The sequence below is a fragment of the Manis pentadactyla genome, chromosome 5, assembly GCF_030020395.1.
Source record: "Manis pentadactyla isolate mManPen7 chromosome 5, mManPen7.hap1, whole genome shotgun sequence".
Classification (NCBI taxonomy): Eukaryota; Metazoa; Chordata; class Mammalia; order Pholidota; family Manidae; genus Manis; species Manis pentadactyla.
In genome coordinates this window covers 11,028,939-11,045,000 of record NC_080023.1, presented here as the reverse complement: position 1 = coordinate 11,045,000, position 16,062 = coordinate 11,028,939, and the positions used below count along the sequence as shown (strand labels likewise).

The 16,062-nt window shown below is 34.1% G+C and overlaps 1 protein-coding gene across 9 annotated transcripts in view; it reads right to left on the bottom strand.

The window, feature by feature from the left end:
* The window catches only part of CPEB2 (cytoplasmic polyadenylation element binding protein 2), a 63,229-nt gene that overhangs the window by 3,242 nt on the left and 43,925 nt on the right, over nucleotides 1-16,062 (bottom strand). For all 9 annotated transcript variants that reach the window (XM_036921093.2, XM_036921094.2, XM_057502110.1 and 6 more), the window contains 6 exons: nucleotides 13,922-14,092; nucleotides 12,554-12,643; nucleotides 8,118-8,236; nucleotides 7,725-7,839; nucleotides 4,999-5,180; nucleotides 1-768 (listed from right to left, as the gene is read on the bottom strand). The exon at nucleotides 1-768 is cut by the window's left edge and continues 3,242 nt beyond it. In XM_036921093.2, the coding sequence (XP_036776988.2) occupies nucleotides 541-768; nucleotides 4,999-5,180; nucleotides 7,725-7,839; nucleotides 8,118-8,236; nucleotides 12,554-12,643; nucleotides 13,922-14,092 (905 nt within the window). In that variant the 3' untranslated portion in view covers nucleotides 1-540. The remainder of the gene's footprint in view (nucleotides 769-4,998; nucleotides 5,181-7,724; nucleotides 7,840-8,117; nucleotides 8,237-12,553; nucleotides 12,644-13,921; nucleotides 14,093-16,062) is intronic.

Here is a 16,062-nt window from a genome sequence, read left to right as displayed (position 1 = left end):
ATCTTGAGGTATTATTTCTTGCAAGTCAAAATGGAGAGCAAAAAAATCAACCCTAATTTTTAGTTTATGTATACACTGAAAATAGCAACAATAAAAATAAGCATTTGTAGCAGACATATTCCATCTTCACTATTATTTTGCTACCTTTGGTAAGTTACTGGGGCAGATCTTGAAGTTAAAAACCCACGTTTAGAAATAAGTGCACGCTTCACCCACTATATAGCAGCAGACTGTTTGCCCCTACGCAAAACATTCTCATATCTAATTTTAACTTTACATATAAAAATAACTTGGAGAAAATACAAAAAAACATTTTATTTTAACATGAAAATATCACAAAAATTAGTAAGCCTGAGATGTAGGGTTTTGGTGAAAAACAAGAGGCTTGTAGTGTTTTGGCTGCTGATAAAGATGCATGTATTGATAGCTGGGGTGAAAGCAGAAGAATGCACTTATTTCTTCTGCATGTCAGTACCTTCAGACACAGTAAGCCACATGCACCCTTTCTTTCCTTGTTAAACAGAGGCTGGTTTGCTATTCTTAATTCCAGCGGAAGTGGATCTGACGTGGGCGATCAGCACCTTCCTTTACCAATGGCTTATGGAACTCACGTCCTGCACGAGAGTGGATATTTGCCCAACAAAACTCACAGTAATACTGCAGGCAAGTGACATTGGCACAAAAAAAGGGAGCAAATTTTCCACCACAGCGTGCGCCCTGGCATTCATCACACATCTGGTCATCTAGCACATATGGCTTTACCTCCACCTAGGAAAAAGAGAGAAAATTGTTTCAGAAATCATTTTAGAATTAAAGTATTCATAGGGTGGTTCTAGAGAAAAGGACCAGCATTAAACATTAAGACAGTAGGCAGCTTTCCAGGGAAAGAGCTTTGCCATATGGTAGGTTAAAAAATAGAAAACATTTTGTTCTTGCACTGATTATCTTTTTACATGATGTTTCGTGTTGATAATAGGTTATGTTATTCATTTGTCAATTTTATTTTGATATATTTTCTTCACAGGTCTATAAACTCGGTGGTATTTACTACATCTTCCAAAGACAGAAAATATTTTTTAAAACTAAATCTATTTGATTTTCAAAACATTGTACCCTCACTTTTCTGAAGCAATATCTTTAAAACACGTATGAGTTAGTATTTTCAGAGGCGGGCATAATTGTGAGTGAAGAAAAGGGCTTGGAGGCAAAGGTTTTTACACCTATTTCCCACCATTCCAATACCACTCAAGATAGCACAACCCTAATGGCCACTGATTATGGCAGAGCTTTTCTACTGCAGGTGAGAGCAATGCCTGCTGGTGAATAATTGGTCCAGATGCACCAGAACTGTGAATAATCTTGTTAAGGGAATGTCTAGACTTCTGTGAATTTATGAAGTCCAAGTCCCACTATGCAGGCCTGATGTAGTAGAAGACTTAGACTGAAGTCAGTTCTGAATGCTAAACTTCTTAACCTCAGTTTCCATATCTGTAAAATGACCAGAAGATCGGAATTTGCTTCAGGGGGTTATATTAGATTAGATTATGCAAGTAAAAGCATTTAAGACACTGCTTGGCAATACTCTAAATTAGTGTTACCTACTATTAGCTGCCACAGCCTTGCTTTCTGGCTTGTAATAACTGTATGCATGGGAGGTTCCTAACTTTCTCTGACTGCTTAGTGCCAGGCAGCCTAAGATCTCAGCCTTTCCTGAGGATTGGAAAGAGAACTGAATGTTTAAAGGGCTTAGTCTAAGATAAAGTAGTGTTTGACCAAGGAAAAATAATGACCCAACAATTTCTACTCTAAATGTACTTGTATGTGTGCAGAAAATGAATATATTAAGAGTATTTTCTGTATTATTTGTAACAACAGCAAACTGGAAACAACCTATAAAACATTTGATAGGAAGGTAATGGAATTACATTGCATTTCATTGATTAGGTTTAGGATAAACATTTTACATATATTGTACATTTTGCTTTTTTGAATTGTCTGTATATTTTGCATATTTTCCTGCTGGAGTTATTTTGTTTTATTAATTTTTAAGTTCTGTTTGAGAGTTAAGGGTCTTTTAAACCTTTTTTTCCATTGGCCTTTGATTTTTAAAATGATCCTTGACACAAATTCTGAAATTCTTATGCTCCATCTTTATCTTTCAACTTTTTCACTATGGTTCTATCTTGATTGTCAGGGTGCTATTTTTATTATTTTCATTTTAACTATAATTAAGGGAAAAAATTACTGGAACCAAAGAATATATCAAAGTATCATGAGAATTACTGTATTTCATTACATTAGATAATAAACTCTGTAGGCACAGGGAAAATGTCTGTCTGCTCAACACTTAGTTGAGTACACAGTACCTAGCAGAATATCTAGCACAAAGTGGAAACTATAAATACTTGAATAAATGTGATACATTTATATATGTTTTCTGGGTTTCCTTTCCCATAGTTATTTCTTGCCTTTACTGTAATATTTTATCATATATAAATTACACAGTATTTGTGTTGTTTTTATTTCCATAATACCTCATCAATGCTAGATGCTCAGGACCTACCTAGTGTAAAACTATTGAATAAAATACTACGAATACAATGATTTCAATTATTTGTATATTTAAGTTCTAGATATTATTTTATGAAGCTAATCAGCTAAAAAAAATCATAGATTTCAAAAATGGAAAACTGGATTTCAAACTTACAATTTTAGACTATAATCAAAACCTTTTTCTGATTAACAATAATCTCTAACAATTAACTCTTTATGTGTGAAAGGGAGTTTCATCAATTCTTGACTTATTCTCATTTTCTATTATGACATCTCTCCCTTTTTCACTTCAGAGAACCTATATAACATGTTATATCACCTGGATTCACAACTAATGAAATAATTACTATAATGATCCAACTTGAAGTATAACATAATTCACTCCATTAAGTACCAGAAGTTACAGTGAATTATACTGCTTATGGAGTAACAAAACTATAATTACGTATTTGTGGTGATTGTGCTTCCCAGTCTCAGGAAGATGGAACTAAACATCTAAGTGTTCATGAGCCTAAAAGTAAGTTGAACAAACAATTTTAATCCTCTCCAAATAACTATATTCTCTATCTTTGGATTAGCAGTTATAAATGTGATTTAATTTATTTTTATGCTTTAATAACTATATTCATATTGGAGACATGAAAGGCATAAAGGTTAATGATTTGTTTTTTTAATATAAACAATATAAGTCACTTATAAAACATTTAAGGCTCAAATTATCTCAAATAAGCTCAAAATATGCCTTAGAAGTACTTATCTGAAAAAGAAAAATCTTTCTGTTAGGTATTTCAATGCCTTTTAAAGAAGGCAAACGTTTCTCAATTCACATGCTCTGCATCTGAGTTGCTCTTTAAGAATCAATACTCTGTCCCAAATAATTGGTCCTTTGCTACTATAATTTTGGAAACAAAGAGGTGTGAAGTATGACAATGCAACAATCTTTTCCCTCTGCTTGAGGTGCTTGAGGGAAATAGCTATAATTATATACAATGTAAGTAACTTCCTCACTGACTCTCTCACCTCTCTGCAAAAGTGGGGTTTAGACTAGATCAGTGGTCTAAGAAGATGGCTGCACATTAGAATCACCCAGGGAGCTTTATAAATGGCTGCTGCCCAGGCTGCATCCCAAGCTAATTATAGCAGATTCTCTGTAGAACCCAGATGTCAAGAATTAAAGTTCCTGGGTGATTTTAATGTGCAGCTGCGTAGATTAGAAGAACTCGGGGGTTCAAACCAGTTAAAAAAATAAAAACAGAGCCCTCCTCTTACGTTTCTTTCTTCTTCTTCTTTTTTTTTTTTTTTGTGCTGGGGGTGGAGGGTGGCAACTGCATGCATGAACTGAATTTGCTGTAGTGTTTTCCTCAGTGGGATGGTTTGGTAATTAAATTGATCACTACTTTGAGTCAATAGTCTAGTCAGTTGATAGCCAGTTTGATAACCAGCTTCCCTGACTCCAAAAGTTTTTTAATGCACAAACAGCCTCACAGAAGAAGCTTCAAGAAACTCTTATACTGGGCAAGTAAGAACCCACTCAAATTATATCTATGGATATAAAAAAGTTAATTTACCTATATTCTTAGTATATTTCATCTGTACTATAAATGTAAACATGATTATTTTAGAGTAATGCTTAGCTATATATAGGAACTATTCACAAATTTGAGTATGAAATAGATTTGTAAATGAACAATTCAGTTTTGTTCATTCCTTTCCCCAAATTTAGAATTATTCACTGGGCTGGCCTTCAGTTAACATTCACTGTGTGAGGACCTTAGCAGTGCTACTAAAGAGTCATTGTTTTACAATTTAGGACAATTATTTTGTATATTTACTTTATGTGTATATTTACTAGTGTGTATATTAGGGAAATATACTCAAAGTATTTTTTAGATTTCATAATAAATGAAAAATTAACACTCAAGTAGCACTCAACTCAGTGCCAAGCTGTATTCTAAGTGCTTCTACATATGTGAATTCATTTAATCATCACAATTACTGTGAGAGAAATACTATTATTATTTTCTGTTTTATAAGTGACAAAAAAGAGGCATAAAGAGGGTTAAATTCCCATGGATGTAACAGAGCAAATGATAGAAATGAGATCCTAGGCAGTCTGGCTCCAGGGTAAAGCTCTTAAAACAAGCTCTGCCTCCACGGTTACAAGGATATTAAGACTTTATTAGCTGATAAACAAATTTGACATGTCTTTAAAATAACATTTATATTTGTAGATTGTACCTAAAGCTTAAAGTACACTCAAGAATTTTACATTTCAGGGGTATTTTGATATAGTAATACAATACAATACATAATACAATACAATATAATGTATATACATAATATAAAAAATCCTGTTTGAATTATATTATTAACTGTGGGCTTGTAAGCTTTGAATCAGCATCTTATTATATAGGATGTTAAGTGATTTCTTAATAAGCAACTTACGCGTTTATCAATATCACCATGTTGAAGTTGAACAAACCGAGCACTAATGGCAGCAATATAGCTCTGCTGATTGGAGAAAGCAACTCGACCGGCACCTTTTGGGTATTTCAGCTCAGGATCTGTATCAATTCCTGCATAACAAACTCCACCATACAGCCTGTCCATGATCATAGCAAGTTCCACTTCAAAAGGAAAAGAAGTTTTACATCAAATGTGAGAGAACAGACTAAATTAACAATTTTTAAGTATTTTTTTAAAAAGTAAAAGTCAATAGAATAAACACTGCATGCTCTTTTCTAAATTCAATCCTTTCACCCATATACTAGATCCCATCTGCTATCACCATATAAAAATTCATTCAGCAATTCTCCCTCTCCTTTCTGTACCATCAGTTTTCTCCTCTATACTGGATCATTTCCAAGTATGCTGTAATTTGTCCCTTCTTTAAAAAAATTTCTAAACTCTATTTTTCCCTCTCAGTGACTACTTCATTTCTCTGTTCCCCTTTACAAATTGTCAAAAAATTTTTCTATACACCCCAATCCCTCGCTTCCCATTCTTTACTCAACTCTTTATAACCAGACTTTCACCCTATGACTCTACATGAATTGCTCATGTCAAAGATACCTTCCCTACTGCCGAATACAATGGTCAGTTGACCTGTAAGGAACACTGAACATAGTTAATCTCTTCCTTTTCCTTGAAATACTTTCTCTATCTGGCTTCCAGGATACACTGTTCTACTAATTTTTCTCCTACATCACTGAAATGCCTTCTTAGTTTTCCTTGCTAGCTCCTCCTCAACATCTTGACTTTTCAATGTCAGAGTACCCTATGTTTCAGTCCTTCTGTTTCTCTTTATGCTCATGGCTCTGGTGACTTTATTCTATTACATGACTTTAAATACCATCTGTCTGTTTTCAGCTCCTAAATTCCTATCTCCAGTCTGGGACTATCCCCTGGACTCCAGGCTCATCTATGCAACTGTCTACTGGACAACTCATGTTGCTATTTAACAGACACTGCATTACTCAGTGTACTCAAATTGAGTTTTTGCTGACTCAGGAAGCAATGGAAAAGATGAAATTGCCAAGTCAAGACCCTCAGCTTTATCTTTTCTATTTTCTTTATTCCTCACTGCATAAGCAATCCTGTGTACTTGATTTTGAAGACATACCTGGAATCTAATCTCACCTCCTTCCCTAACATCTTGCTCCAAGCTATCATTCTTTTTCATCTGGATCATGGCAATAAATAGTTTATCTCTTTGCTTCCAATCCCTTCCCCACTTCCCAGGTTCTTTGCAAAATAGCAGCAAGAGTGATTTTCTTAAAAAAAAAAAAAAAGTATCACATAACGACAGCTTAACTGAAATATCTACTTGGGAGCTCTGAATGGTGCCATAAATTTGCTTTCAAAACAAAGACCCCAATTTTTCTTGTAACCTGCTCTTTCTCTAGTGTTCCTTATCTCAGTAAAAGGTACCACTATCTACCTGGTGGTTTAAGACTGAAAGCTGAAGATTCAGTACAGTTGCCTCATAAATATCTGTGACATCTATTCACTTGGCTCTTTCACCACTAACACTTTAATTCAAGTCCCCATTATCTGTCTCGTGAACTGTAAAAGAGGATCCTAAAATGGTCTACACATATCTACTCTCAGCCTGGCTCCATTAGTCACCAACTAAACTGATTTCCCAAAGTTCAAATATGATCATGTCTCTCCTTTGCCTAAACCTCTTCATTGGTTTTTCCTTGCTCTTAGGATAAACACCAAATTTGCCTGTTGGACTTGGGTAATCTCACTCCCATTTACTTTTTCAGTGTCTTCTTGTGTCTCTCCCCTCACTCCTTATATCCCTAGTCATCCACTGTGGGCTTCTTTCAGGCCCTCAGTGCACTCTGCTTCCCTCCACTGAAGATGTCTGAATGTGCTACCCTTTATCTGAAATATTTTCACAACCCTCTTACCATTCCAACCCTACTCCTTCTGGTTCAATATTTATATGTCAGCTCAAATACAAGTATCTTTAAAATACCAGATTATATCACATTCCCCTGCTCTATGCTCTTCTATTCCCTTTTTTATAGTCTTTCTTTATAGCAGTTATATTCTGAGTATTTGCATGTGTGAATAGTCTTTTAACGTGTATCTCCCATACTGGAAGAGGATGTTCTCAGTGATGGAAGGTTCTAGCACACTTCACAGGGTACAAGATACATAAACTTGCTTGTACAGTGGGGAATTTATGTTTATAATTATGTTCTTAATTGACATCTTCCCAGGTAGATTTATGGTTCCTGGTTATTGATGAACAGAAGTTTATAATTAACTCATCTAAAGTGCTATTAAAAAAATCCATATTTCTTCTTCAGATATCAGAATAAACCCACATAAAATAAACAGACCCAAAATTCTCATATCTTAGAGAGTTGTACTTAAGAAATCAGACTTATTTGAGTGGCTTACTCTTATAGTGTCTGCTGCTTGGAGTTAGCTGTTAATATTGATGAGTATCCAATTCTCCAGTTACCTAATAACTTCCAGAATGTTTCTAAGAATTTGTCTCAGAATTCTGTAATAAGCAACCCACTGGAGCAGGAGACATCTGCCCCTCACCCCATCAACAGTCTGCCATGTACACAATAACTACCAAATGTTTACTGAGCTAATTAATCTTTAAATTATTATTTTAAAACAAAATTTATTAACGTTTTACTTACCAGCCCTTAATGGCCTAGGAACACCTCCAACAAAAATTGTTTTTCGAGGATCCAAAGGTTGAGAACCATCCATCACAAAATCACTATCACTTAAATTCCAAGGACGGATCTGAACCTATGAAGAACATCATATTACTGTATTGAGTTTTATTCCCTTGACAGCTTATGCTGTTTTGTGCCAGTTAATAGTGGTCCTTTTATTTCTCAAAATTTTAGATAGTAGGATGTGGAAACAAATTGTTACTATTTTTTATCCAGATACTATACATTATCTAAGTTTTTAAAACTGAACTCCTAATATGGTAGTTTAACTTTTTTTTCATTGACAATCATTTCAAAACAGTTTTGCGTAACTTCCATTTGTAACCTAAAGTTCAAGTAGTGTTTACTTACTGGTTTGTCTTTAATGGTAGGGCTAGAAACACACAGATAAAGTTTTCCATCTTCTTCAATACAAGCATCAATTAGTGCCTGAACTGAGCTCTCTTCTTGAAAAAGAAGGAATGCATAGCCTGTAATAACCATTAAAAATGAGGCAGGATGTTAAGGTAAGTAATTTCATCCCAAATTGCTGGACTATTTCAAAAATACGTGCTTTTGGAAAAAAAAAAACTATGAAATAGGACTAGAACCATTATATTTGCTGTAGAAGAACACAACATCCTACAGAATACACACAAAACAGATTTCAATAAATTAGTTAGGTACTTTATATAGAGCACTTACTACCCAACACTGCTAAGAGCTTTACATGAGTTACTTAATTCTCACAAATCGATGAAACATTTCATTACTCCCATTTTAAGAAGAAAATAAACTGAGGTAGCAAGTGGTTAAATTACTTGCCCAAAATCAGTCACATAGGCAAGTAGTTTGGTTGAATAATTTCAAACTCAGGTCAGCCCTAGTATCTCTCATGATATTGACAAAGATTTTGGCAGGATTAATCAATTGACCTTATTAGGGGTTGAAGAGTCCTATAAATGCCCTCAGGGTAAGCAAAGTTCTAGACCATACTTTTGGACTAGAGAACACTTGGAAAGGCCCAGGAATTTCTGTAAGTACAGGGAAAATTCCACAGTCAATCTGACAACTTCCAAATGATACTAAGAAAACTATCTTAGGAGGTTGGAATGAACAGATTCCTTAGGATGGGTCAGAACTTTTAAATCAAGTCTCTACTTGGATGCACTGCAGAATACTTTAAATAGTTTGGAAACTATGTCTCCAAATAGTTTGGATCCAAGCTTCTGCTTAGATACCTGCATCATTTAGAAATATGCCCATACTCCTTTCCTTGCAATAACCAATTGTCAACCTTTAATAAAAAAATCATGCATCCAGCAGGAAGAATAGACTTCATTATTAAAAAAATGCATCAAAATTTATACTGCAAGTCTCTATTATATGGTTATTCCCAGCAGCTGATAACTATAAATGACCTAAAAATATCCCTTTTCCTTGACAAGATTTCTATGCAAACAAACCCAGAACACTGTAATCTGGTCCCCATAAGAAGACGTCATCAAGCAGGACCTGCACGTCTATTCCATTACAGAGTGGGAAGTGTGAGGTCACATTTTGCATAGAACTAAAAAAAACACACCTTATTGCTAATAATGGCTTTTACTACCACAAAGGTCTGCTGTGACTAAAAAAATACTTTATTTCAATAAAATTAGAACACCTGGTTGAATGCATGAGCAATCAAAACCAACCTATATAAACAGAAATTTAAAACTGTATGATTATGGAAGATTAAAAAACACATCTTAGATCTTTTTAATTCCTAGAAACAATTTAAATATGCTTGAAAAAAAAGAAGACTATTCTTTAAGTGAAGGCTTTAATTCTGGTACAAAGAGATTTGAAAGCTATAACTATTTTGTAATAATTGAGAAAATATAAGATTTAAGTTAAATATTTTAAATGTTTTATGATGTGAATTATTTTAATATTGCTGATTTCTAAAATCATACTTTAAATTCAACATCTTTAATATTTCTTATTTTCATGATATTTAGGTAAGAAATGCTTTTATCACAAAAATAAAGCAACATGGCAGGTAAATTATGATCTAGCCAAGGCAAGTCATTAAATTTTAAAATACTCTTTCCAAAACATACTACCCAATAGTTCTTTAGAATTTACTAGAGCAGGCTAATATATCCAGTGAGGTTCAAAATAAGGTGAACCTCATTTACTGACAGGGAAACAGGGAAACATATGTACATGTGTGGCTCAGTATTGAATCGCTCATGTCACTGCCTTAATTACAAGGTAGCTTCACCAACTGGATGCTTCAATACCAGTGTTTTCCAAACCATAGAAAATGATGAATTACAATGATAAAAGTGCTTGAAAGAATAAGACTTGGGAACACTGGTCTTTGGCAATTGCTACAATTAACTATAATGACACCAAAGCAACTATGATTTGCCAGTGCTAATTTTTTTTGTTTTGTTTGCAGTTTGAGAAAATAAACTAACCATCACCAGAAAAACCACAAAGACAATGAAATGGGAGCAACAGCAACAAAAACAGCAACTACTGTATTTCACTGAATTTGTGCCTATCTTTCTAGGCTTAAAGTCCACCACCTCATTAACTGAACAAGAGGCTAATGCAAAAAATGTATGATTTCCACACAAACCAATTCTAATTCCTTTGGAAATTATATTTCAATCCCTGCCTGGAACTCTGTTCACTTCCTTTTTATCTATCCGAATTGCACAGTACCCTTTTAGATTTAGTTAAAACTTCTCAGTGAAGGCTCCCCTGCCTACTTCAAAGTAATTTCTCTATCATACAGTATTTATAGTTTTTATATCAGTTATTAGTCAATTATCATTCCATGAACTACTGAGAATACAAAGATGAGTACTGAAATAATCTGACATTAATAAAATAATCACGTATTTGTAAAGTTTTAAGAATGTAATACTGCACTGTGACTAGTGCTACAACATATGTACATGACGAGACATGCAGGAGAGCCTGTAACAGGAGGATGTTGACTTCACTGAGTGGGTCCTAAGTTCCCTGTGAGCAACTGATATTTAAGCTGAGATAAGTAGGAGATATACAGATGAAGAAACACTGAAAGAGCCTTCAGGTTATGAGAGAAAACCACACATAAAAGCTTTGAGACAGGAGAGAGCAAGGCCAACTTTCAGAACCAGAAGGGAACAAGAAGCAATAGTGGGAGAAGAAACTAGAGAGGTAGGGAGGCTGAGCAGGGCAAATGTATTTTTGTCTTTACCCTAACAGTAAGACAAACCACTGAAGGGTTTTAAGCAGTGGGGCAAGGAGCGGCACCATCTGATGAGTTTTCAAAGAGATTACTCTAGCTGTACTGTGGAAAAAAAATGGAGAGAACCAGAGATATGATCAGACTAGTCACATGCCTGAAGTAGCCCAGGCAAGGGGTGATGGTAACTTAGGGCAGGAATATTAGAAGTCAATAGGCATTTTTCTTGAAAATGCAGTAAAACAAACTATGAGAGGACAAGGTAATAAAACTGTGGACAACAATAAATTAAACTAAGCTAACCTGTGAAATTTTGTATCTTTGTGGAGCTACTTTTTTCTCTCAACTAAGGATGTGGGACCTTCAAGTCTAGGAAGCTCCAAAACTGGGTGTACATTTAGAATACATAGCTTTAATTGGATTCTCACAGAGGCAGATTCAGAAACCCTACTTAAAAGAAGTTCTTGATTCCCTTAAGTATAACATATAACAATTAAAAAAAATCACTGCATCATCCCCTTCCTCTAAAAATCTACATTAACTGTTAATAGAGGTTCTATAATACTCAGTGACAAAAAATGGAGATGGCCCATATAATTCATCACCAGAAACCTTAACTAGTTTTTACGTGCCAACAGCTGTTCTAACATGTCCTTTCCCAGGGCTACAGTCAGACCACTTAACAGATCTACTAGAATCTTTTTTCCAGGCTTGAAAGTTTACTTAGCCATGAGAATAAGAGGGTGTTTTTTCTTTTCTAAAATTATATTTCAATGATGTTCAAAGAAACCCTTGTCCTTTCAACTTCCCCCTTTCTTTTATTCATTTCAGAGAAGCTGCCATTAGCAATCTGACTGACTGGATTTGTGATCGATTTTCTCCCCTCACCTCTGTTGCTCACTGTGGGCAGGGGATACTTACTCTTTCCTCTGATGGAGCCTTGCTTTACCCAAATGAACATTAGCTTAATTTGTGGTTCTTACACTATGGTGACAAGCCATGGCATTTTCCTAGCAGTAAGTTACTAACACAACTAGGTCTCTTCTTCACATCTTTTCATATAATTGGGGGTTTTTCTGACCAGTCATATTCTCCTTGATTTAAATTCACCCACAGAGTAAATAAATACTGTTTTGTTGTTAACTGCTATTACTTGGAACACTTAGGTAAATCTTACCATATTTAAACTATTCATAGTTTATATTTTATTCTCATCTCACAGAGATCTTAATTTCACTGAGTAAAGAGATGTTTTTGTATATCAGTATAGTTAGAATTATGCTCTAGGCAGAAAATACTCAAACATTTGTTGATTTGCATCTTTGAAATCATCAGCAAATCATTTCAGAAAAAAGCACAGCATATCTCTATGACTCCCAACTGGCTTAAAGTGAAGCTGGACAGTTCTTAGGACTATGCTTCCTCACCCAGCACATTACCAGGCTCAGTAAATTACTCTAGAAGTTTTTATATTAAGATGTGATGATACTCAATTCAAAAGAAAACAAAGTAATTGATATTGTCTCTCTTGCTCTCAAGTAACTGATCCCTAGCAAATATTAACAGTAAAAACCTTTACCTTTTGGTGGGAAATAGGACTTGCTTTCTGCTTTATGAGGCCAATCTACTACCAAAGGTCCAAATCTTCTGAAGCTAGCAGTTATTTCATCTTAAGAAAGTATAATAATATTCATTAGAAATCAATTTTAATGATTCAGAACACAAAAATCCCATATTATTAAGTCAAAATCTTCATATTTAAATGTGCTAAGATAGCCTAAGTTATAAAATAGCCTAAGATAAATGGAATATATATGCTAGAAACATGTCTAATATCTTTATTAAAAATATACATAAAACAAAATAGCTATTTCAGTCAAAATAAATTCATTCTTTTGAATGAGGCAGCACATTGGCCAGAATAATCAATTCAGTGTGAGTTTTAAAATGTTATATAACATTATGTTGATACTAATGTATTTATAATATACCAAACTGTAAATACCACTGGCTTAAAAAACACAACATTATATCAAGATAAATAAAGATATCCATTACTACTTAAATGAGTAAAATCTTGTAGGGGAAAAAAAAAGATCTGCTGAAACAAGATGTATAAAACTGTATTACTCATAAATTATACTAGAATCTGATACATGCCAGGTGGTTTCACTGAGACACATATAGGTCAAATTCAATGATATGTTCCAGGTTTACTCATCACAAGGAAACCTTGTTATATCATTGATACTTAGAATAAGTTTGTGTATATTTGAATCATAACTGAAAAATCTCCCAAATTGCAGCAATATCTTCTGTTAGTTGTGAATGAATGACAAATTTTCCACAAGCTCATAAACATTAGCTTCAATATTTTCATCTTTACCCTGAATTATTTTTCTTTTATTATTTCATTTTTGTATGTTTATTAGTCTTTGTATAGCTTTAATTTTCTGTTTATATTGTTTACATTACTCTTTTGGATTTTATAGTCTCTTTCTTGCCTGTTTCTAAGAGCACATTAATCCTTAAAGAAATTAAACTTTTGACTGCCATGTACTGCAAGCAGTTTCATAGTTGGTTACCTTCATTTCATTGTGCGCGCGCGCGTGTGTGTGTGTGTGTACAACAGTTATATGAAAGGTTTTACATTTTACATAAATATATAAAACAAAAGGTTTATATATTCAAATATTTTAAAATAAAAATGGCATTACGTCCTAGGGTATGAAATCTAATTTACAAAAAATGTTCACATTTATTTTAACATATAAAGGAACAAACTTCAAAAAAATTATTCAAGTACCTCCATATTTCAGCAGGTAACAAAGTATTTACGCAAAGATAAATAGTCTAATTGAAAATCTCTAGAGGTTAAAAATTCCATACCCCCATTCATATTATATTTCAGATTTTTATTTTTTTAAAGCCCAAATCATCCCCTTACCTTCATCAATATCTGGAGGAAGACCACCAACAAAAACTTTTCGAGAGAAACGTTCTATTCGCTCTCCATTCTGATGAGCTGAGTAACATGTGGGTGAATTTAAAACACCAACTTGGTCATTATGACCATCATCCAGCAAGCCGTCATCTATTGGAAAGAGGGAAGAACGACCTAAAATATAAGAAACATAACTTGAATTTCAGACCTAAGAAAATGATTAAAGTCAAGCATAAAAATAGCAATGACAAATTCAAAGGCTTAAAAAATGAAGGTGATATAGGAATAAAAAATTAAGAGACATTCACATAGTTTAAGATTTTAGTTATAATTAACCAGATTCAAGAGAGAAAGTCCGAAGAATGACTTAGAAATAAACATAGTTGACAAAAATTATGGCACAAATACTAGATCAATTTTCTATGGAAAGCAGCAAGAATCTGATTTATGGGGTGGTTAAACTGTACTTGTAACAGGAGAAACCTTTTAGAAATTGGCGGCAGAAAGGAAATGGCACAGACTAAATAGGGAAGAGGACATAATAAAAAGACGCTTGTAGACTACAGTAAGAATGGACCAAGAAACAAATAATACTTGCATATAAGGTCTTGAATTAATTACACAAGTGCCAATTTTACGAAGGGTAGATAGAGTTTCTGAACATCAGCAAAACAAAAAAAGGCGACCCCTCTAGGACTCTGTTCTCCATCAGAACCCACCCTTCAGGGGTGCAACCTTGTATAAGGCACATCCTATACAATCCTCTGCAGCAATCCTGATGCAGATGCTATGGGGATCAAAAAATAAAATGACCTAATAAAATAAAGTCCCTTACTCTCAAGGAATGAACATTTAGAAAAAAATCTATATTTGTAAGTATGGCACATATCCATACGAAAGCATCAAAGTGCTTCAGTGGAAGTACGCTGGCGGAAGAGAACAGTCTGGCTAATAAATGGGTAGTTTCTTAAATTACCAAGTGAAATTGCCTGTCATTTGTAGTAAAAAGGGAAAGGTAGTGGCATTAACTTACTTTCACTTACTGATGTAATTAGAGAGGACAGTATATTCTAAAGCAGAAATGTTTGTAAGAACATGGTTTTAAGTAAATTTTTCAAGTAGAGGGAAAAACATAAGAGAAAGCAAGGGGAAAAAATGGATCTTCTTAAGAAATAGGGGTAGTCAAGGTTAGTTGAACCATGTTGGAAGCAAGAAGAAATAAAAGCCAGAAAACTGCTTTGAAGCTAGCCAGAATACCTAGCCTTGAGTGCCAGATTAAAGAAGACACTGTATTTAGTAGGTGCTGGGAAAAAAGGGGGGTTGGAGGCTCAAGCAAAATTATAACCTTTTTTGTGCTTTAAGGAAGACTTATGTTAGCAAATATGGTAAAGATGGTTGAAAATGAACAGATTAGAAGTTCTTCGAAAAATTCAGGGAGGTTGGATAGGGGAAGTGACTGCAGCAGTAAAAAAGTATGAGAAACTAATCAAGAAAAAGGATGGAAAGGAGGAATCACAACAAGGTTTTAGAATATGGGTGTTAAGAATCATTAAATACAAGGATAGTAAAAACCAGAAAATAGTACAAGGAAGGGAAATAAGGTTTAGATATGTGAAGTTTCATATGCTGATAGGATGTTTAAAAGTAAATGTGTGGTAGGAGATTACAAATAGAGTAGGCAAAGGAAGTAAATCACATTCTGAGAAAATAATCTGGAGTCAATGACACAGAGGTGATAGTTTAAGGTTCTTTGATAAATTACTGATAAAAACTCCAGAGAGAAATGATGCAGATAGTTCCTTGGGGAAGCTTACACAGAAGAAATGGAATAGTTAAGGAGATTGATGAAGGAGTGGTGAAATAAATAAGAGGGACACCAAAATATTACTGTGAAAGAGCACCAAAGAAAAATAATGTAAGAAAAAAAACAAAAGAGCAATGAAATAACGATGTGAGATGTTAAGATGATGATTTAAAAAAAATGACAGCTGTGTCTGTGGACATACATGATCTTCAAAGGTTGCAGTTTGAGTAAAGCTGGGTGGGAGTCACACTCCACATAGAGTTTTATAAAAAAAAGATCAAAAGAAGATGACTCTTTAGAGATTTATTAAGGAAGTAAAAATAATAAGAATGTAGACAAG